General features: G+C 50.5%; 5 protein-coding genes across 5 annotated transcripts; 2 read left to right on the top strand and 3 right to left on the bottom strand.

The window, feature by feature from the left end:
- Positions 1-1,283: 1,283 nt before the first annotated feature.
- On the bottom strand, positions 1,284-9,355 carry J7T55_010984 (ankyrin repeat protein; the record flags this gene model as incomplete). Its single annotated transcript, XM_053136009.1, has 6 exons — positions 1,284-5,050; positions 5,111-5,285; positions 5,468-7,343; positions 7,424-7,501; positions 7,830-9,036; positions 9,097-9,355. 6 exons carry the CDS (start codon positions 9,353-9,355, stop codon positions 1,284-1,286), a joined length of 7,362 nt encoding a protein of 2,453 aa, XP_052986391.1.
- A 756-nt stretch (positions 9,356-10,111) lies between these two features.
- Positions 10,112-12,346, bottom strand: J7T55_010983 (uncharacterized protein; the record flags this gene model as incomplete). Its single annotated transcript, XM_053136008.1, has 4 exons — positions 10,112-10,569; positions 10,661-11,303; positions 11,395-11,610; positions 12,221-12,346. 4 exons carry the CDS (start codon positions 12,344-12,346, stop codon positions 10,112-10,114), a joined length of 1,443 nt encoding a protein of 480 aa, XP_052986390.1.
- A 1,707-nt stretch (positions 12,347-14,053) lies between these two features.
- J7T55_010982 (uncharacterized protein) lies at positions 14,054-14,797 on the top strand (the record flags this gene model as incomplete). The annotated part of the gene is made up of 2 exons (XM_053136006.1): positions 14,054-14,245; positions 14,657-14,797. 2 exons carry the CDS (start codon positions 14,054-14,056, stop codon positions 14,795-14,797), a joined length of 333 nt encoding a protein of 110 aa, XP_052986389.1.
- A 1,710-nt stretch (positions 14,798-16,507) lies between these two features.
- Positions 16,508-17,275, top strand: J7T55_010981 (uncharacterized protein; the record flags this gene model as incomplete). Its single annotated transcript, XM_053136005.1, has 2 exons — positions 16,508-16,566; positions 16,828-17,275. The coding sequence occupies 2 exons, from the start codon at positions 16,508-16,510 to the stop codon at positions 17,273-17,275; spliced, it is 507 nt and encodes a 168-aa protein (XP_052986388.1).
- Positions 17,276-18,116: 841 nt separating this feature from the next.
- Positions 18,117-21,589, bottom strand: J7T55_010980 (uncharacterized protein; the record flags this gene model as incomplete). The annotated part of the gene is made up of 4 exons (XM_053136004.1): positions 18,117-18,164; positions 18,242-18,951; positions 19,057-21,298; positions 21,383-21,589. The coding sequence occupies 4 exons, from the start codon at positions 21,587-21,589 to the stop codon at positions 18,117-18,119; spliced, it is 3,207 nt and encodes a 1,068-aa protein (XP_052986387.1).
- Positions 21,590-22,534: the final 945 nt, after the last annotated feature.

The following is a 22,534-nucleotide window of genomic DNA, read 5'->3' as shown; positions in this document are numbered from 1 at the left end:
CAATGCGATCCGAGTGGTCCCTAGGGCTATGGGCCTGCATTCTGTCCCCGGGCACGTCGTTGTGTTCTGCCCACAAATGCGCACACTCTTCGTCCCATCTCAAGCACCCATTACTAGTAAAGCAAATTGTGCCTCACCAGTGTGCCAGGGTCTGCAAGTACGCAACACTTGTAAGTGGATAAGGATATCAAGACATGAGACTAGCGCGCGTCCACAGCCGTGTGTAACAACAGGTAGAACGGTGAGTAAACGGGAGGCAAAAGGCAAAAACATACAACACCGGGTATTCGCTGGTCGTCACCGACCCAACTACTAATCCAGCGGTTACCAGCTTATCTATGGGAGAGCGGACGGGATCCCGAGTTTTCTGATACCTATGGTCGTATGTGCTAGAGACAAGAACGGAACAATACATATAGCTAGAATAATCTAATTCTTAGTAAAATCAGCTTAAAGGAATTGCAGCTCACATGTGCTTTCTTTGTGGATGAAATCGTAAGGTAGCCCATAGAATACAGTGGGGCAATGTAGTAAGGATATCTTTTGGATAGCCTAATATATGGGGCTTCTCCATAGGGACGTCGCAGGTCAGATAGCCAGTTTGCAGTCCATTAAAATAGCTCTCAATTCAATGCACACAATAACATACGAACTAACACCCAAGTTCTGACACACAAAGTCTCGAAGTTGGGTGAGTATGTACATTATACTAAAGCTCAAGTGTTCGCCTAATATCTCTGTTTTCTCACTCATGTCGGCAGGTTTCTCGAAAACTTTAAAGGCTCCTCTGGGTTTGACCATTCCTGAAAGTTGAACAATCCGGTGTGTGCACAAATATGATGGACAGTGCATCTGCCGGAGTAGATCTGTAGCAGTTCCAAACAGAAGAGCGGCTCAAATATGGGGGCAGTACAAAATGGAGAAGGTGTTGAATACGGGAAGGGAACAGGGCTCTTCAGCATACAAACTTGCCCACTTATAATCATTATCCCTGCATTCTTATGGGAAAGATTTAGATTTTTCTCCCGAGACTTTGGAAATTTAAGTATTAAATTGAGTCTCTTGAGAAATTTCTTGTTGAATAACCCCCCCCCCCTCCCCGACTAAGCCCATCTTGACCCTCCTGGCGTGCCTTCCCTCTCATCTGGTAAGAAAGGAACAACTGGCTCGCTGGCTAGCTCGCTAAATTGGTGGCGCTTCGTATCTTCCGCTCCCTTCTCTTCGTAGATTTGAGCTATTCCAAGCGGTACCAGTGAACGTGCAGTTGTTTTGTAAGAAAGGTGCTATCCCGTGCTGGGATAGCTGGGATAATTCCAATACCGGTACCGTTCAAACCTAGCTTCGAAGGGAATCCTGCAGAGTGGGAGGACGCCAGGCTCTGGAGACGGTCCAGCGAGGTAAACCCGATGGGCCACTATTGAGTCACGGTCGACCTTTGCCTTGTATTTCTGAAGCACCTTTTCTATACCGACTCCACATTCTTCTTGGATTGCAACTCTCAACGCCCGGTTGAAAACACGCTGGCGTGTCTTAGATCGGCGGTAGTTCTGCCAGAGATAGGATACCATATGCTTCACTACCCGATGATTTCGGTTTTCCACAGCTAGGTCCAAAGGCGTCCGACGATATTTGTTCTTGAGCCTCCAGTTCGCTCCCAAATTTAGCAAGTCCAGGACCAGGGAGGTGTTTCCATTCGCACAGGCCCGATGCAGTGGAGTCATCATGAAGACATCTTCAGCGTGTATGCTGCATTTGAGACTTAAGAATCGTGGGACCAGACTCTCGAGCCCATATCGATAGACCATCAGCAGACAAGTCTGCCCAAATGCATCTACAGTAGTGTAATTGGCGCCCAGCTTTAGCAGAAGTAAAGTCGTGCCAACAGACCCGCCTCGTATGGCCTCATGGAGTGGAGTACGCCTGCTGCTGTTCTTGGCATTGATATCACAGCCCATGGCGACAAGTACATCAACAGAAGACAGATTGTTGACCATGGCAGCGTAGTGCAGCGGTGTACAATTTTTCTTGTCCACAACATCCAACAAGGCTCGTTTGCTAGACACAAACTTGCGAACTGACGGCCCATCGGACCAAGATGCGATGAGATGAAGAAGACTGGCGCCGGTTCGCGTGCGCCCAAATTCTCGAGTCGGCATGTCAATGAAAAGATGTAAAGCTTCGCGAAAGCCGCTATCCGCAGCAAGATGCGCAGGTGTCATGCCATTCTTCTCCCTGAGGAAACAGTCGGCTCCTGCGGCGACCAGAGCCCTGAGAACTTCCATGTCTCGATTCAAGATCGCAAGATGTATGGCCGCCAAGCCATCACGGTCCGGCCTGTCGAGGATGTCCTTGTTCTCCACCACGCTGAAATGATCCATGTCCCACCCATACTCGACAGCCCAGTGAAGAAGCGTGCGCCCCTTGTGGTCCGAGGCAAGTGACTTCAGCCCGTATTTTCGTTGGAGAAGTTTAACCACATCTTCCCAGTCTTGGTCAGCGCAAAGATGTAACAGGTCAAATTGGTCAGACTCTCGCCTCAATGGCACACCCGTGGGTGGAACACGATCGAGCATCCAAAGAAGCTTCTCTTTTCGCCCATAATATGCAGTGGCAATGAGGGGACTCATGCCGGTATATGAGTCAATGAGAAACAATTGTTCAAGGTCCTCTCGTAGGATAATTTCCTCCACATTCGTCCAGCCGTGTGTGCCTGCCATGAAAAGCTGAGTGGTGCCTTGAATGGGCTCGGCTAGAGCCTCTCGAGTCTCTGTTTTAGAGGCTTGAAGCAATTTCTCGAAGATTGATCCCCAAAAACCACGACTGAAGGCTCGAGTATATGCGGATTCGCCATGGTGATCCTTGGCCCAGACGTCAACGTATGCCTGATCCAAGATGATCTCCACTGCTTTATAGTTCATCCGGTGAAGGGCCAGGTGCAACGGCGTCCCCTTATGATCAGTGACATTGACATTGCAATCCGGATGCTGAACGATCCTTTCAACGAAGTAGGGTATTCCTGTCGAGACGGCAAAGTGGAGAGGTTTCGGAGTCCCTCTCAGGCCGCGATTAACTTGTGTGGTTTCATTTCTCAAGAGCACATCCAAGATCTTTCGGCGCTGACACACGATTGCCCAGGAAAGTGGACTGATTCCATGTTCCTCTGGCTGGTCGTCTTCCATGTAGATGGAGGTGATGTAATTGAGATTGGCGCCTCGATCGATAAGGACCCTGACAAGGGCTGAATGGTCGCCCCTGGTAATGATTCGGTACAGACATACTTCCCGTGTTGGTCTCAGAGAGTTTGCGTGGTTCCAGTCATAATGTGGTACCGTGTTTCTGGTCATCAATACCCAGAGCATGTGACTTACTTGGCCTACAGGAGAGACCAGCGTTTCCACATGTTGCTGGTCAGAGATTCGGCTAGGCGGCGCAGCCTCATAATGTTCGAACCAGTGAAAAATGGAGTAAACAAAGCATGGCGTACTGCTCATACTCTCGATCAAAGTTCTCTGGATCACCACATCCTCTTGGCTCTTTTTCTCATTCTCAATCGTCCCGATCACACTCGCTTGCTTAAGTTCGAGGTCCCTCTTGGCTGCGTCGTTTTTTCTGCGGGCCCAATCTTGGATCCTCGCCTCCTTCTCCTCCTCCATCGTACTCATGGCCCTTGTCACGACTTGGATCCAAACTCTTTGATTGTCGATCTCCAGCTGAAGAATTGTACAGCACAAACGTCTCATAATGTCGTGCGCATCGTTTGTTGACATGGTATATTCCGAAAGTGTCATTGTGTTTGCCGGCGAGAGACCGAATTGGTTCTCAGTGAATAAATCTTTTACAGAAGTGTGAGCAAAGTCAACCGTGCCGTCTTCTGCTCTCTTGATCAGGTATCCACATGATTCGGACAAATAAGCCTCAAGATCAGCACAGTCGCACATCAGATCTGAGATCGTATCTTTTGGTAGCTTCTCTGCCCCGTCTGTCAGATGGATCCTCTCGTAAAGATTGGCGAGAAAAGCCAGTTGCCGTAGATCAAACTTTTCCCTGCACACACCAAGAATTGCAAAGGCAGTCCTAGCTCTAGGTCGGTACGAGTGACCAATGCCGTTCAGGAGCTGACAGTACGATGATATGAGGTCGTAAGACAGAGTGTCGAGCCTTCGTAAACCTAGCGAGATCTCCGCGATGGTCCACGTCTGGACACCTTGAGTGAATTGCTGCCATGCCAATGTTGCGTGAAGGTAGTTGCCCTGCGAGACCTCCATAATCTTCTTTTCGATGCTCTCGCCGGCTCGCGTCGGCACCCCCGAGTCTTCAAGACTGCGGCGTACCTTCATGCGTATGAACTCAACGACGCTTGACTCGGTAAACCTATTCCGAGTACCGATTTTGAGGGCATCTTGTGCTAAAGACACACCGGCAAGAGGTTTCTCGCGATGGGAAATGAGGAGCCTAACACGGCCGCTGAGGTCAATGGCCATCAATTCTTCAAGTCTGTCAACGATCGTGGTTGACCCTGACGACGAGACCCTCAAAGCTTCGTCGAGAGCATCGATGGCAACCTGGAAGATAATTCCTCTAGACTTCTGGACGATGGTGAACAAATATGTCCAAAGTTCGTCCTCAGTCTCCGATCCCATGGTCTTTTTGTAGTTCAGCCTATCAAGATACTTGAAGACGAAACGAGTCGTTTCGTCTTGAATAATCTGTGCCAAGATAGATTTAACAAAAGCCATTGAAGAATTGCGATGTGGATCCTTGACGTCGAAAAAGAAGCGGACGGGTTTGTAGATAATGCGAATCTCGGAAGCTTGATGCCGCTCAGCAAGGTATGCCACCATGCTTTTCATGAGCACAGTTTTTCCAGAGCCCGGGGGACCATGTAGCCAAAGCACGCGTTGGCTTCTAATGCCACTCCATGTCTTGAACTCGGTATTGTCTATGATCCATCGTGTCGACCTCATCCATGCTGGATCTAATGCATGAGATACTTTAGTGTTATCAACAGCATCGAGATCCTTGATGAATTCTTTTACTGTAAAATCCGTATCTACAGTTCGATTAGCTCCGAATGTACTTCGCAGTAAACAGATCGCCCATTCTGACTCACAACTCTGGCCGGTCGAAGAGTCCGCAGTCTCCATCAGCTCCGAGAGACACTTGCAGATGGTTCGGTAAACTGCTGATGAGCTCGTAAGAAACCGTGAGAGCCCTTTGTGATCCGTCTCCAATGGCAGAATTGTCTCTGTGGGAAGACGGAGGATCGCGGAAGCTTGATCTACCACCTGGCAAGCGCACATCGTCAGCTCTCGTTCCTTCATCGAATAATTGACCATGGGATCATTGATAGTTTGATGTTTGACCGTAGAAAGGAATATTTCTGGAAACGCGGGTCTTCTTCGGTAGAGAATCAGGGTATCCATCGGAGGGAGAGACTCGCGGACATTATTTCGGAGATAGCACTTACTAAAGACTCAGTGTCTTGTGACTCAAGTTCCTCGTAGAGACTAAAGATCTGAAGCTTGAGAGCTATTTTCTCATTAAATTGGGAGCACGTCCTCCCAAGGTCAGCTGATATGGATAGCATTGTTTCCGAAGACGTGGCCTCGAAGTCGGGAAGGCTCTCGAGCTCAACAATGTTCGAGAACAAATGTTTCCAGTAGGCCACTTGATTGCCTTTGTTAGGCGTGCCCATGAACAAGACTCCTGTGACGCTGTTCATAAACGTGACGAACTGGGCTCCAAGTTCGTTTGCTAGAACAAGCGCCTGCTTGAGAATCAAACCACCAAGGCTGTGGCAGATGAAAACAATCTTCCGATCACTCTGGTCCTGATCGCTTTGTCGCAACCTCAAGAGCTCGTCAAGCAGATTCCGAGCAATTTCGCCAAAGCTCGATCTTGAGCCGCCAAAAGCAAGTACGCCATTGTAGCCGAAAGTCAAAACCCGTACTCCTGGGATTTCGAACGGAAGAAAGTCTCGGAGCCAATTCTTTCCACCGCTTGTCCATGTGCCGTGTGGATGCCCGCCAAGGCCATGGATGGCGATCACGTCCACTTCGGTGGCCGGCGGGGACGCGCCATAGGACTCGACATCTGGCCACACCTGGATCAAGCCATTGCGCTGCTGAGGCTCTGTCCCGTTCACAACTTGTGCTCTTCCGACCAGTCTGCCACGCTCATTGGTTCCGAATCTGTTTTGCACCGCTTCAAAAGCGTTGGCCCATATGTGATCAAGGAATGGCCGCAATCTCAGGAAAGAATCGTCAAAAGGGCCGCTAAACTTAGGCAAATCTTCATGAGTCCGATTCATAGCAATTTGTTTATGGATGGCACTCTCTGGCCAAGTACCACATGCTGAACTGCGACTGACGAGGACTTGACTGTCACCAGACCGGCTAAAAACTCCAGGGCTGTCTTCCTTGGTGGTCGAACTCTTCATCGTCTCGTAGACCGATATCACTCGTGATCCCTGCAACCGAAACGTCTTTCTGAAGGCTTTATCCAGACGCTGCAAGTCGCGAGACTCCGGCTTCAGACTGCGGATCAGATCGGCGTTGGCCCGTTGGCCAATGATCCGGAGCCAAGGATCTACAAGGAGACCGTTATGAGGAACCCCAAAGAAGACCAGACCATATACACATCGTAAATGGGCCGGATCCTGAGCCATCTGACAGATGGCTTCTTTGACCACCAAGCCGCCCAGGCTGTGCGCAATGAAGACAATTGGCCGCGCCTCGAACTCTGGATTTTGGTCGCCATTCTCGTATCGACCAAACGATGGGTGGATGCCTTCAAGAGCTGTAGCGAGACTCCCCCCGATGTCTTCAATGTCCTGAAATGACTCGCTGTTGATGAGGGATGTGTCATAACCCCAGAGTAGAAATCGCACGTTGGATGGTCGGCTGTCCTCGGTATCGACCGGCCACATGAAGCGGCCTCCCCTTTCCTTCCACGACCCATAGGCATGACTGCTTAGCCCGCTGACCAGAATGCAGTCAATCTGACCAGATTGTGAGTCATCCACAACGTTCAGAGGTGTGAATCCGAGGAAATCTGTGTCGATCTCCAGATGAAGCTGCAAAGGTTGACCATCGAACCTGACAACTTCCGAGATAGTGGACTTGCTGCTGCCTTTCAGTTGGCTCGGCACAGGTGAGAAGATAGCGGTGGCCACCACAGCCGAGGAAGCCAGTGGGTGTATGCCTACAGACCGGACGGTGATCTCAACGTCTGGCCCGAAAATGTCCCAGAGTATCGCTTTTGTGGCTGATTTGGAGGCGCCGGCCGGAAAGCCGGCAATCCGGTGAACGACCTCCCTCGCGCTCATGAGCTCGAGTGGAAAGCTTGTTCCTGCGCGAGCATTGCAAGTCAGGTAGCCTCAAGAAAGTAAGGAACGAAGTAAGAGAGAAGTTCTACATGTCACGTTCGTGAGGCTGCGGGGTGGAACACAGCCGCAGCGGGGCTCAGCTCTGACTTGCGTCGAAGGCTTGATGACTGCATCCTGCACTTCCATCTTGGGTATAGCTCGCTCTCATCTTGCGCCACTTTTATTTCAAATCTTCAGTCATCGGGACTGTAGATGTCCTCAACTAATCTCTGGCTGCTGAGTCCTTAGTCGCAGGCCGTGCAAGAACATGCCTCCATGGACTTGTTCTGCTTTCGATGGCAGATGATGTTAAGACGGCAGTGTTTTATGCCAAGCGGTTTGCAGATCTCGAGGAATGTTGGATGCGTTTCTGGTCTGTTTCCCTGGTGATTGATATCCATAGATCCAAACGGAAACTCTATATTCCATTTCCCTTACACTTCAAAACCTTACTTCAGCATACTTCAACAACTCTTCGTCCTTCAATAAACGGTCTGCACTACCCGCCTCCAGACACACGCAAACCTCCAGGCCCTCATCCGGTGCAGCGCCTTTGACGCCAGATCTCTGGGGGAATATGAACACGTAGCCCTCGAAACTGGGTTTTGGCCATCTCAATGCCACCGGTAGGCCAAACCCAAAGTCATGCTTCTGGTACGCCTCCATCCCCTGCCAGCTTGTGCCGGCCAGGTCGAGTCCCAGGAAATTGTTCATGTTGACGGTTATCCACCGCCTGTCGCGCAAGCCTGCGACCCACTCAGGCATCTCCGCGGTATACTGCGGCGTTATTTCCTTGATGCCCTGACGCACCAAAGGAGCCAGCTGGCGCAAGTCGGCCTCGATGAGGTCACCTACGCGCAAGGGCCCCGCACGGGGAAGGGCGCATCCGTTGCCTAGGTATCGTGATGGCAGTGGCGGGTCAAGTCTGGAGCGAGCGTTGGCAGGGTGTACAATGCTACTTTTTTCGTCCATGGACGGCTTGAGCAAGGGAATCTTGGCGCGCGTCATAGTCTTCCAGAAAAGAGCCATGACGGCGTCGTAGGTCGAGATCCACGACTGAGCCTCGCCGCCGCCGTTTCCCGGGCTCTGCACTGGTGAGGCATCCGCCTTGAGCTGCTCGAGGCTTGCTGAGCTCAGATGCCATGTGCGACTGGTGATGGGTGGCACTACAAAGTCCGCAGGAGGTGGAGGGGTCGGCCCGCCCACATCCTTCAGCGTGGTGAACTTTCCGTCCAGTTGCTTCCACCGCTCAGCGCTGGGCGGCTGGGGCGCACTGAGGCGCGAGCGGTCGCGGTTGGAATCATGGATGGGCTTGAAATGGGAACCATTCTTGACTGCGGTAGAGTTCTCCGCCCACGTGGTGAGGAATCCATCGCAGCCAGGAGCGTCGGTAATGCTGTGGTGCATCGCCAGGCCGAGAATGAAGCCCCCCCTAATGAATGTGATTTGGAAAGTAGCGACCAGTAATGCGTCTTTGGCGTCCTGGCCTACAGGCGAGAATATCATCTTCTCTGTGACCACATTGGGCAGGAGTTTCTCCGGGAGTAGCTCTGAGGCTGGGAAATGCCTCTCTGCGAGTTCTTGGAAGGATGGGTGCTGCGCTTCGCCTTCATCCCGGTCGAGGTGCTCTACAAAAAGGCTCACGGTATCAGTACGCTTTGTTACAATCCCTATAAGAATCTTTGTTAGTGACTGACACATCTTAAGGACCAAAATATCGTGAAACATACACAAGCGGCCACTGCCCTCGTCCATGTGAAGAGAGCCGTTGACGACCGGGTATTGTGTCAATGCAAACTCGAGGCCTTTTCTGAAGGTCGCAACAATTTCTTCCTTGTCGGCTCCATCTGGAAGCTCAAATACTTCGACTATTGGAATGAATATCTTTGGCATAGTGTGGTCCATGTCGGATAGCTCAAACTTCTGCTCTCGCGGAACCTCGCGCCAGTTGCCGCGTCGTACACGGATCTCTTGTCCAGCAGCCGCCATGTTGCACAAGTAGTCTCGCGGTCGATATAGAAGAGACTCTCGGAAAGTATGTAACTACACTTCGACGTTGTGGAAGGTACCTCGAGCTGATCACAGAACCATAGGACAATATATGGACACAGAAGGGTCGCGATGGGGGAGTTTAAGTCCCTACTGGACTTCTCGGTCTAACCTGAACAGAGTAGCGATCATATATATGTTATACAAAGTTTGTGCATACAACCTTCGATAGATACTCCGTGCGAGTTCCGTCATTGATCGACGTCTCCTGACTCCTGAGCATGCAGCACGGCAGGAGACCCACAGGTGGGTAAAAAGTCTGGACGATCCAACCGGAGTACCAAAGTTCAGGCCTGGGTGTCAAGAGTCATGACATCCAAGGATGTTAGGTCTACGTTCCTGCGCCTGATATATTCGGATTATATTGAACATCCTGGATAAGGTCCCATGCGTCATTTCGGCAAACGGAGTGAGCTTAACACCCCCTTTCAGCAATGCATTGAGACAGAACTGATGAACAGTCTCGCCGTTGGTTCGTGCTATCCATACGAGCCGTCCATGCCACCCGCTTGCTGCCAGTCATCGTACCGCTGCTTTCTTTTGCTATCTATCAGGTACCTGCGTTGTTGCAATTGACACCGTGGCATTTCGCTTTCCCCCAGAATATGGGCCTGCCCAGGGCTCGCCCGTGTATTAATTAGTGCTCATTACGTAGTCTATATAAAAGCTATCCTTGAGCTGTCTCGAAAGCCCCTCCTAAGAGGCTGAACCGTACGTGATTGTAATTTGGCGTGTCCTACGAATGCCATCTCCGTAAGCTTGGTATTGCTGATCATCTCCTAAAATCTCCTTGTCGCTGTCGTTGTCCGAGCTGTGGTCTGTGTTCTTGGCGCCCAAAGGAGCGGACGAGAAGGCGGTCACGTTTGTAGTCACATTCATCGTCCCCTTGCCCTTTACCCCATTGGTTGTTCCCAAATTCTCCATGCCGAAGCTCGCCCCTTCAGGCCCGTCATCAAATGATCGCAGTGTCTGCTTCTTGGATGTTCCCCTACCATAGCGGCTGCCGTCAAAATGATCTCCTGTTCCGTACTGGTAGGCCGATGATTGCATCTTTAATGCCTTTTGCCACAGAGGCCGGAGCGTTGGGACTGAAATACAGATAACGGTGACCATGAGCTCGCTGGAGGTATACATCACTGAGTCGGCCGTGGCGTCTAGATCAATAGATTATCGTGTGAGTCGTTTTGTTGGACAGTCAAAAGCGTGTGAAAAATTGGAGAGGATATCGGATCTTTCGAGTCTTACATAAATAATCAGCAGAGTTGGCCAGGACTCCGAGGCCAGTAGTCCTGATAACGCCGCAGACACCAGCAAAGACACCCAGACTAAGCGACAAACAGACAGTGATCTTCTCCCGCCTCTTCATGTTGAGCTCCCACAACACGAACCAAGGGAAGATGGCCAGGAAAAAGTCCATGGCAGCGCTCCAGCTGCATGTGACGTAGGCCACATTGGTGAGACTGATGGGGCATGATTGCATCGCAATCGAGTGGTCCCATAGTGCCTGCGTTGGCGTACATTGTGCGAATACGCTAATACCCAGCATGAGGGCAAGAAAGCCGTTGCTTATCATCCACGCCCAAAGAATCAATTTTTGCCTATTGAGAACATCGGAGTCAGTCATGCGGACCATCGAAACCACGTGGCGGAATAAGTTGTCCAAGATGCCATTATCGAAAAGCACTGACCAAGACGCCGTGAGAATTCTCAATAAGAACAAGGCTCCGGCTGCTTTGCTTGTGCCCATGGTTAGGGATACGGCTAGCTGTCCGACAAGTTCCCAAAATGTCGCCATTGACTTTTCATAGGCGCCTAGGTTGGCGTTATGCTGGCCAAATCCATAAGAACACGAAACTGTGAATGTGGCGGCAAATACAACCTGAAAGATCTGAATCTTTGATCAGTCTTGATGGATTTCATGGAGAGAAGTCTGTCTGCGCAGCGTCCAGACGGCGAGCGACGTGGCAATATATACGTACCCAGGTCAACCAGAGCAAATAATCATCAGCCCCAACTTTTCCTTTGATGTAGCGTCTGGTATACCATCTCAAAACGATGCAAGTCAGCGTCACCACTGTCTGAGTCCAGAGACACGCGAGCACCGCTGGACCCTTCCCGCCTAGAGGCATATTGGACAGGCGGTGACGAAGACTTGCTTTGGGCGCCAACGGCAGCTCGGAGGGGAACAACGTAGCCTATGAGAGAATCAAGGAAGAAAGGAGTGTCAAAGATAAAGCAAGCCAATGAGTCAGTGCTTGGACGCAGACCAAAAGCATATGATTATGGCGTTGGTTTTCGTCACAACAGCTGGTCTGAATTTCTGTCATCAGAGCAAAAGGGCTATATCGACCCGGTGGGTGTGCTTCCGTTACTCAGCGGGAAGGGGAAAACGGCATCGCAGGCCCGAGAAACACAGGTACATGAATGTGGAGCCTCATTTCTTCCACAGCAATAAGGCTGCTACATGGTGAAATTACCGGCAGTTTCAGTCATGTGTGAATGGACCACCTGCAGCTCTACTACAGTATAGGAGCATAAACGCGTGTTAGGATCGAACCCGCTCCTTGCGAGCACGCTTTCAGCGCTGAACCGGACTTTTTGTAACTCTGGCACACCGCCGTTAGAATGTGGTTAGAGGAAGATCCCATTCTCGCCATCGAAACCCTCGCAAGGGTCTTCACAATGGCTTTTCGGTCCTTGAGAAATTTCACTTCCCACCGCGACGCTGAGAAAAAATTGGTAGAGAAGGGGGTGAGTACTACTGTGTATGAAGGCAGGGAGGTGGAAGTGGGTCTGGGCACTGACCCAGTTTATCACTATGTCTTTCAGCTGCATACGAGTCTTGTTTGAGTCAGAAAGGACACAGTTCGCATCGGCCCCGGAGACTGGACTCCACATTTCAAACTCTCGAGTCGGTGACGATCTCGGCATCGTGGATAGAGTACGCGGCGGTCACCAAATCACCTCGAAGCCTTTAATACCTCCGCCATCTGCCTTTCATTGCTATCGTCTCGTCTAATTATGTCAACAGCCTACCAGGGGGAAGGCGGGTTTCTGACTGCGTCACGTAATGCAGTCAAGTTTTGCAATAATGCTGGCATTAAATCGAAATCTAGGTATTATGTTGAATATTAGTAAAACACTAAGCAATAATAACTAAAAGGAAATAATATTCAGAGTAGATCAAATGAAATTATATTGTTAGAACCCTGATTACATGTCACTATTATGTTGCTATTCAATTGATATACTGATGCATTAGCTAACTTTGTGGGAAGAATGAGTATAAAGCAAGCCAAGTCCTCAAACCTTCTAGATCGGACCCAGGCCTTGAAAATTTACTAAAATGCCCGGTCCGTCTGATGCACCAGCGTCCTTATGTCCACGTCCGCCTTCTTCATTGGACCGATTCATGAAACCTTCAGAACTCGTATCGCCCTTGTTTCTTTATCTAGAGCTGGATAAAGTGGTCTGTCACTCACCTCTTGGCTGTGAACATTGTCGGGCCAATAGCTAGTGTTCTTTCCCACAAGGTGCGTCCGCAACTGCTGTTCCAAAGACAAGGCAGTGCTGCAGTTCAGGTGTGAGAGGTAAGGCTTGAGTGTTGGTAAGTTACATGTGTGCCCAATATCATCCAGGCACAAAGACTCCGCTGGCGAGCTTTCAAGGCGAGAGAACCTCTGTGTGCCGTGAAAATAAGTAACTAGCTAATACACTGCTTCAACTTAGATTAAACTTCCCTCTCAGCTGTAAGCCGGTAGAACCAACAATGGCTAATTTGCAGCGGCTTGAGTTACTAATGAGGGAAAGTGGAATGCCCTTAGGCAATCTGTCATGTGACGGCGCAGGTACATAGTGCACTGGTTGTCCAGAAAGCGTTCTGGACAGTTCTGACATGTTGGTGTTTCTTCCGCTATTGTGCAACGGCGTAGGGCGCCGTCTCACGTCATCACGGAGCTTGTATTGAAGGGCAGAGTACGAAGATAGTGTCGTCAGTATCCGATTGCGGACAGTTTAAATTATGACTGAGTAATTCGTATTGAAAAGTTGAGGTATCCTCGTTGGCGTCCAAATTGACGACGTGCGAGAAGGTGGTTAAACGTAAATGGGTTTCGTTGCCTTTATCCGTCCGATGTAGATTTTGGCCGTCAGGTACAAGGGCGGTGGCTGGATGGTCTGCCACCCGGACTTTTAGATTACCGATATACCCAGTCGAGGCAACTCTCCGATAAGACAGCCAAGCTTTGATGCGAAATTTCCTGCGCCATTTCAGCGATGGTTTTCGCAGCATGAGCGGAATGGACCACCATTTGAAGACGGCCCAGGAGCTTTTCAGGCTCCTTCATGACGATGGAATTAACAGTCGTGTCAATGCGCTGAGGGAGGGATGCCTCAGAGAAGCCTGACGGATCGTTAGGGAGATTGGAGCTTCATGATGTTGGCAGTTTTGCACGGAGCGGGAGAGCCATGGAAACCTCACCATGTCGCGCTACTCAATTACATTGCCCAGGACCGGTTAAGGCTCGACTAAAATAATTCTTGGACCAATTCAGCCCGATTGGTTGCAAAAAAGAAAGGAATAGATTTCCCACCAAAAGCGATAGAGATACGGCGTCTCTCTGCCTGACATCGAGGCAAATGCGGCAGGTGTACAGGCAAAAGGCACAAGGCACAGTCACCCATAAGCGGGATCCACAAAACAACACCGGCATCGGACAAGACATCTCTAATGATGAGAGAATGCCAACCGAATCATTGCAGACCCGGAGACAGTGGAATACTCTTGCGCGTGTTGATCGTATTATGCCAGTTGTTGCTGGGCAAGCCAACGTGAGACTCGAAGACGCTGGCCGGCTACATATGTACTATGATTTACAGATAGCACTGTCGTTAGATGAAGTCAGAAACTGGTAAAAGTCTTAAAACTGATTCATACCTCATGGTAATGGATTGCTGCAGAAGTGTTTCTGAATGCCCTGCGGCACACTAATTCACTCAGGACCCTCGCCGACTTTACCTCTTCTTGACAGCCTTTTGTGTAATCATTAAAGATCGGAACGCAGGTGCGTTGTATGCGCCACAGCCTGCATGGATACACTGTAGATCACGACACTGTGCCACCGCCGGAGACTGCATGGTATCATGTATAGGGTAACGACCCTCGACATCTTCGGAGGGGAATAATTAAGCACTGATTACGCAGAGACAGCTACTGAGAGATCCATGTTGATTGTTTTGCAGATACCCAGCTATCAGCCGATTCAATTGTTGAAGCCTGAGTCTCACACGTTGCCCATTCACAAGCGGCCTTTGCAACAGCTCAACAATTTCCCCGCAGATGTTGCCAACCCGGTCTTCGAGATCGAGGACTTCCTTCGATAGCGCATCTTTCTGGATCCTCCCGCGCACGATGACGTTTACTGCGATGACTCTGAGTGTCCCAACACCTACATTGAAGCTGAAGGCAGAAACGTATCAAGATACCGATTCTACTGGATAGACTGTGCCCCATATCAAGTCAACTTTTGTACAAACTGCGTCGTATCACCTGGCCAAGGCATCAGCATAATCCCACCCATCGGCTGGTGCAGCTCTTGCCCACCATGTGGGTGTAACGCCGTTCGAATAGCATCAAGTAACAGATTCCAAGCCCCTTACAGACAATGCTTTGCATTGGATGTAACTCTCAACCGAGTCGCAGCGGCCAGAGCCCGTGGCTTTTACGCGTTTTCTTTTTGGAAGGTCCTGTTACATTGCCCTAGGATGGCATCCAATGGCCCTCCCAAAGGATACGAGGACGTTAAATTTCGTATCAGGACACCATGCTCGAATTGGTTGCAGATTGCGATCCTTCTAGATGCAAGGGTGGAGGAAAAGGAATTTGAAGTGCGTGGTTAGCTGTACACCTTGACGAGCCAGCCACGCCAGCATAATAGCGACATGGAAAAGAAGTTGCAAGTCGGGCTACTTCATGGGTAAATTTGGGCTTTTTGAATATGAGCAATCACATTCTCGGCTAATATAGCCTTTTTTCCTTCTTTTTGTTCTTTTTTCTTTTTTGAGTGGTCTCATCAGATGTCTGTCAATCTCCTCGTATCAGATGACAAGCATTTTCAGCCTGACAGCATTGCGAAAGTCCAGAAGTATCCTGGATCAGATACAGCTTTGAGTCTGGCCAAAGTCTGGTTAGGCAATTGCTGCGAACGGCATATATCATGCAATGAGCTTGATTTAAGCGTCATGCCGACCCCACTGATAGATCTGCATAGCAAAGATCCAAGCTGATTCCACCTCAGAGAAAACCGCGAAGGAATCGGCGAGTATGCTGCGCTCACTTATTGTTTGCGACCATATTTATAAGTGGTTTGGGAAAGCAATAGAATATTGTAAATGCTGGCTATGAATCGAATAACAGAGGCTCAAGTAAGGACTAGGAGGCTTTACGGACGCAAGATACCCAGAAGTGCGTGCATACATCACGATCATAGGTCCTTACTCAAACCAGCCTTTGAAGGCCGTTCGAGGACGGATCTCTCAGGAGCTTCAAAAGAGCAACATTTGCCGGCTCAATTGCTTCTCAGATTTGGGGACCCAGCTGGTGACGCGGCTTGCAGGTGCGTTTGCAGTCCGGCCCTGGGGACAAGTTGGTCAAGACTTGGCTGAAGGTTGTGCAATGCCGTTCAATCAGAACAGCCTGTTCGCGAATTGATAGAGTGGGATAGACTGGATGAGTGCTGATTGGTCACCGGAGCATATCCGAAAGGAAGGGCTGAAATGACGGGCGCACAGCGAGACAGACCGGGCAGGGTGGTGGCTCTAGATGGGGTTGAGACGGGACGCACTGGGACCTAGATACATGGTGTCAGTGTAGTATTCCAACGTGTTGTGCGAGGGCAGTTGCAGCACCCACGCCCATCCGGCTGCGGGCTCCCCAGCCAGTTTGATCAAGGGTCGGCTGGGCATCAGGCCATGTCACGTCACGACACGTCAGGGACATGTAGGCAGGGCTTGAACTTGCAAGCACCAATCAAAGCCCGCGGAGCGTCTCCGAAGACGTGGCGAATGAGAGTGATGAACTGTGACAGCCCCGCGATGTCGTCAAGAGGGCGGACCCCTTTGGCCATCCCAGCACGCCAGCTCTTCTGCCAGAGGTCTTTCTCTTGAAATCCCCCACTCCCAGTAGGCAGATTTTAGACTCGAAATGTATATCATAAAGTCAATTTCATTCTCGATGACGATGCTAGTTGCTATGAATGTCTCATCATCCTGACTATGAGGTTGCTGAGATTGGGATTTGTTCAAGTTGTGCCCTCAATTTTCTTTCTCCTTCCGAGATTGCCGGCCCCGCCAGCTCTGAATGACCTCATGTATCCATGACTTGACAGGATTGCTGAACTCCGTAGCTAATCCAGATTCGAGACGCAGCAGCTCAAATCGAAACCTCAGCCACATCCGCTCATTGTGCTCATGTCGAGGAACTCGACCGGCAACTGGGAGGACGGGCCCAAGTGGATCCTGTCTTCCTATGTAGGATTGAATCCGACGCGCATCGCCTTGATCGAGCTCGTGAACAGCGTCATGGGCGTTAGTATAGGGTTGGAAATTGTTTCGATCAGTCCCAACCGATTCCGAACTTCGCGTTCGGGAAACGATCGAAATTGCCCGCCGACTGTAAAAGGCAACTTCAGCAGCGCGCTCGTTCTGCCGGCGAACCTGGTCGGCCGGAGATCCTGGCCCTTGGCCTTCGGGCTGGCGCGGTGGAGCCGATGTTGGCCTGATCTCTCTGGGGGCTGCCTGAGGTCGATCTGTGAGAGAAATGTTGACGATTTCTGCAGCGAGCATGCGCTGGATGCGCGTTAAAGGTGGGTGACCTGGTCGTTCAAGTGATGGCAGCGATGATTGTTCCATGATGGGCATCCTTCGCAGAACAGGCGACAATCCGATGTCATGTGCGGCAGAACTCAGGGGTCTGTCTGTGTGTTTTACAAGTCTTGCATTTTTCAAGAGTACAAAATCGGCCGTAAGTGGTCCATCCAGCATTTCAAGACGGCCCACCAAGCTCTTTCATTCCGCCCAACTAGTACATACTTGTCTTAACAAAACATCTAGAAGAAGTACCACCCTAACCCTTTGAAACCCGAGATACGTCTGAAATACCTCGAGCCCTCTCGCTACAACTAAGCGCTCTGGTTGTGATTGAGCCCCTTGGCCCTCTGGCTGAAATTGAGCCCTCGGTCTGCGATTGAGCACTCTGTGAGACGGTCTACGTCTTCACGGCACGAAGATGCAATTTGGCTGTAGAAATTTGATGATTTCTGTTAGGTGCCTATCGGAAAATACGGCAGAGGCAGCGCAGCTACATGCATGCCCTCGAAGCTATTTACAGTTCAGCGGTGTGCTGATAAGATAAGCCTATCGATAAGGGTCCTGTGGCCTCCGCTGATAACAGTTTGCTGAGCGCTGCCAGAACTTATAGCGGTAATGTTTTTAACTCGTTGTATATATATCCAGCCGATACTTGAATTACTATCAAAATTTTGGTAATATCAAACCTTCCCGATTGGACTTGATAAATTATTCACTTCATATCTTTATATCCTGTCAGTCCGGATCTTATCTAGGTAAATTGGGCTTTCTGTCATTGTTGAAGATCTTCCGCAAAAATCTCGACTTCCTTGACAACCTATGCCTCCCATCTTCACTAGGTGGTGTCGAGATCGCAGACGTCAATGAGCTGAGACTTTTTCGACTGCCAGAAGAGACGGAAGCAAGGTTTCCACCCTCCAAAGCAATTGCCATAGACGAAACAGCCGGTGTCATGCTAACGAGCTGTGGAGCACAAGCCTGCTCGATCGGTCCCGAGACAGTAATCTGAATAGGCGCCAAAGCTGCTATGCTCTCCTCGAGTAGTCCCAGTAATACTCCGAGTTCGTCCTCGAATTGTGGGAAGTCCTTCAGAAGAGACCGCACGAGGCCAACTGGCGAAAACCTCGTTCCTTGGAAGTCAACGCAGGCAGCGAGGTCAGCCCCATTCCTGATGAACGCCTTCATCGTCGCAATATCGAGTATACCTATACTATCCTTAATGCGGGTTGCATAGTAGAACAGAAGATGCGTCCACAGAGTACCGCCACCAGGCCCGGCCCAACCACCGTTTGGATCCGCTCCGGCAGATAGCAGTGTTTCACACATGGGTGCTGGAGTTGTCGACATGAACTCTTGCAGACCGACTACGGTCCCTGAGATTCCCAGCACAAAGAATTGAAGCAGTGCCGTTGCCTTGTTATCACCGGCATTTCCCGCGACCCTTCGCTGCCGAAGCAAGTTGTCTCTGAGACAGGAGTGTAGGCCGAACATGATTTCCACTCGCGACAAATTGAGCGTCTCGTCATCTAGTAAGGCGAGCATCTCCTGGCCAATGGAGTCTCGATATGGGAGTTCGTAGGGCGAGTTGACGTATACTCTTTGGGTTTGCGATAGCGAATCGTCGAACCTCTGCTGAGCGATCGTTTCGGTGAAGGAGATCGTGTTGTCATCTTGGTACGATTAGCAAGACAAGTCAATATTAGGCACATCTCGACTCGTGGGCACGTTCTGAACCAGAAGGAAAGGAGTTCTAATATGGTAAGTAAAACACTCACGCTGATGGCGTTCAGGGATTCGACGGAACCAGTGACCCGCTCTTCGGCTCGAAACCCAGGTGTCTAGGACCTTCTTGTAATATATCTCGGAGTTCTCCCACTGCCACGTATAGGCAGCGTCTAGCAAATCTAAATCCGCCATGGCCAGCGGCCGGCCCGTCTCCTCCGCCTCCTTAGCATACAACAGTCCCTCAACAAGCCGCCCCCAGACCGTCACATCGTCCACGTCCCCTTGCAACACCACCGGCGGCTCAATCGCCCGCGCCAGCGCCACGCACGACCGGAACAGCCGCCCCAGCGGTTCAAACTCCTGGCCCCCAAGTAGCCCGCGCAGCTTGGCGTACACCTCTCGCTGCGTCAGGAACTCGAACGCGGTACGGTGCATGTACTCAACCGAGTGGAACCGCGCATCCTGGTTGTCGAAGAACGACGGTACCTCCGGGTGCATGATGGGCGCGCCGCTACGATTCCGGTATACGACCTCAACAAGCCCGAAGCAGCGGCTTCGAATCCGTGCATCGGTGTGCGCAACGCGTTGCGCTTGCATGAGGCTAGTCGTGGGGCCTGCCTCGAGTTGGCGTTCGACGTCTTCATCGTCGATGGCGTACGAAAATTGCAGCACAGAGAGGCGCTGGCGGCGTTCTCCGAGGAGCCTGTCGAGGACCTGGTCGCGGGCAAGGATGAGTAGGAAGATGCGTGAGGCCTGTGGCTGGTAGACGGTGGGAATGCGGTCAAGCATGTGTATGTACAGCTGTTCCAGATCGGAAGGTAAGTCACGGAGACGAGTGGCTAGCTCGGAGGTTGTGTCACCGTCACGGAGACCCTGGAGGAGGGAGCGAACCACAAGGTGAACCCAGAGGAAGACTCCCATGGATTTGTTCACTATTTCTTCCGTGAGCTCTGAGCACCTTCCGCGGCCGTAGACATTAATTTTTGGGCCGAGCGTATCTTCGGTGTAGGTTCTGATGTCGGCCCGGTTGAGGTGTTCTAGTCGCAAGGATGGGGAGTTTTGAAAGGCGTCCACGCAGCTGTTGATTGGCCGGCTGGATACAACGAACTTGACAAATGGACAAGCATTTGCCATGTCCAGGAACAATTCTGCCATAGCTGAATGATCGCCAACATACTCGTCTAGGCCATCGACGAAGATGCAGATACTGACCTGCGATCTAATTTCCCGCAACTTTTGGAACCAGTTGCAAAGAGTTTCCAAAGCAGGCTCCTCTTGCGACAAAATACCTTCTCGAGCGTATGGCACACAGACCTCTGGCATGAGTACCAAGATAAGCGGGGGCCATTGTTGGAGGATGCTGTATAGAAGTGCACGAATGAGGCCGGCTTGTGACTTTTGTAGGGTCGTGCCCAGATACCAGAAGAAGAAGCCAGGCATGACCAGTCGCCTTCCCTCAGCCCAATGAAGGAGATACGAGGTCGTTCTCTCGTCTTGGTAAAGGTACTTCATCAGAGTCGACTTGCCGGAGCCTGCTTTACCACGCAGCCAGTAGCACCCTGAACCAGAACGCAGCCACGTTGCGAAGTTGGACCAAGTGAATGTCGATTCTTCGTCGGCCTGCTCCGTTTTCCCGCCAAAAACCCAGTCAAGCGTCCTTTGGTGAGACGGCTTAACTGATTCAAAGCGGTAGTGAATTTGTTGGAAATGGAGCAATCCCATGATGTTATGCCTCACTTTGTCCAAAGAGTTGATGTCAGCTTCATGCTTCCCCGTCGAGGACGTGACCCCGTTTCCCATGGAAAGTACATAGGTCGAGACTCCGGGCTCAAATTGGAACCCAACCCCAGCCCGAGGCTTGTCCGACTGGATCCCTTCATCCACAGGCAGCCGCCTCATCTCTCCGCTCTTCAAAATCGCTAGCGCCTCCAAAACAGCAGTCTGAGTGACCATTCCTTGCCCCGCAGCCGTTGCCAGCTGTCGCTGATGGATCGCCAGCATGTCCACAATCTGGGAGTTCTGGTCGGCCATAGCGTCGAAATGCCGATTCTGCGCCGCATGCCTAGTGTCGAGTTTAGCGTTGATGTATCCAAGCATTCGTAGCGAGAGCTGTGACCTGAAGCTTTCGATGTGTTGCCGGAGGTCTTCCAGCTGTTTGGAACCCCAATGATTCTTCAGAGCCGCGCAGAAACAGTCCCACTTAGACTGAGGCTCTTTTGGCTTTAACTTTTCAAGCGCTTCAATGAGCTTCCTGGCAGTGCCACTGCATTCTGAGAGCAGGTGTTGAAGTGCCTGGAGAAAGACAAGTTAGTCATTTCGGCATATATCATTGCATGCACTTTAGTGAAAAGTACATGCTTTAAAATGTTCTCTGACGCGTATATCAGAATCGTTCTCGGTGACATGCTCCTGATCCAAAGTAAGACTCCAACTCAGAAGATCATTGATCACAGTTTCGAAGCTACGCTGGGTCAGCCTCTTTCCAGTACCACACTCTGCGTGGATCTCATGGACAATCCCAATCGCGAAGTCAATAAAGGCAACAGCTGCTGAGGCGACCCCAAGAGCGCTGACCGGGTCCATTCTCCAAGAGAGCAACAGCTGCCCGCTGCGGGTCCTCGCTCTATCACAGCAAAGAGCTGTTAAGTGTGAGATGAGAGAGGGGTCAGAATCCTGTCTGAAAAACTGCTCCACTGTTTGAACCCGTCTGCCTGGTCACATGCACGTAAGACTGAGGCACACAGTCGCCAAGCATACAATACTGTGGTAGTCCCCCCGGCGGCGTCAGGGCTTAACCCTGGATTGCATATGCCAATGAACCTGCTTCAGATGCCCCCGTCACCAGTGTTGAAAATTAGTCTGAATCATCGCAATAAGTAGCCTGACTAAAACTACAATTAATCAACTACAATTAGTTTGTAGTTTTGTAGTCAGACTACAAAAAAGTGGGGCCTAACAAAAAAGTTAAAACCACAAGCAGAGGAGTTGAGCTCAGCGCCTTGGTAGAAAAAATCCAGAAAATCTGCTTACGTAATTGCAAAAAATGAACCCATGGGACCCAAAAATGGACTACTATATTATAGCCCCATGAAATGTAGTCACTGTAGTCTGACTAAAATTGCAGACTAATTTTACAACCCCGTCCGTCACCCATCCGGCGCTTACATGGGCCATCTTCAATACAACATCTCTCAGACCTCTTGACTTGCTACAACATGGAATTCATGCCTTGGGACTCACCTTACAATTCTTGTGGTGTAGTCTTCACTCACCAGGCTTCACTTCACCAAGAAGCATTCAGATAGTTAATTGAAGTAAAACCACAGAAACCCAATTATTGTTTAACTTAAGTCCTAACATCGAATGCCTCGTAGCGGTTGCAACCAAGAGACTACTTCACCGAGAACCTTGTTGGACGCTTGCAAATTGACGTGAATATACATATACTTGTAAAGTGTAGTGAATTGTCATCTCTGTTTTTTGACATTCATACAATGGTCCCTCGACTTACTTTAGCTTTTTCCACTT

This window comes from Diaporthe amygdali, assembly GCF_026229845.1.
Source record: "Diaporthe amygdali strain CAA958 chromosome Unknown NODE_62_length_164125_cov_65_766172, whole genome shotgun sequence".
In the NCBI taxonomy this organism is placed as follows: domain Eukaryota; kingdom Fungi; phylum Ascomycota; class Sordariomycetes; order Diaporthales; family Diaporthaceae; genus Diaporthe; species Diaporthe amygdali.
Note: the sequence above shows the minus strand (reverse complement) of the source record. Positions and strands in the feature narration are given on the sequence as shown.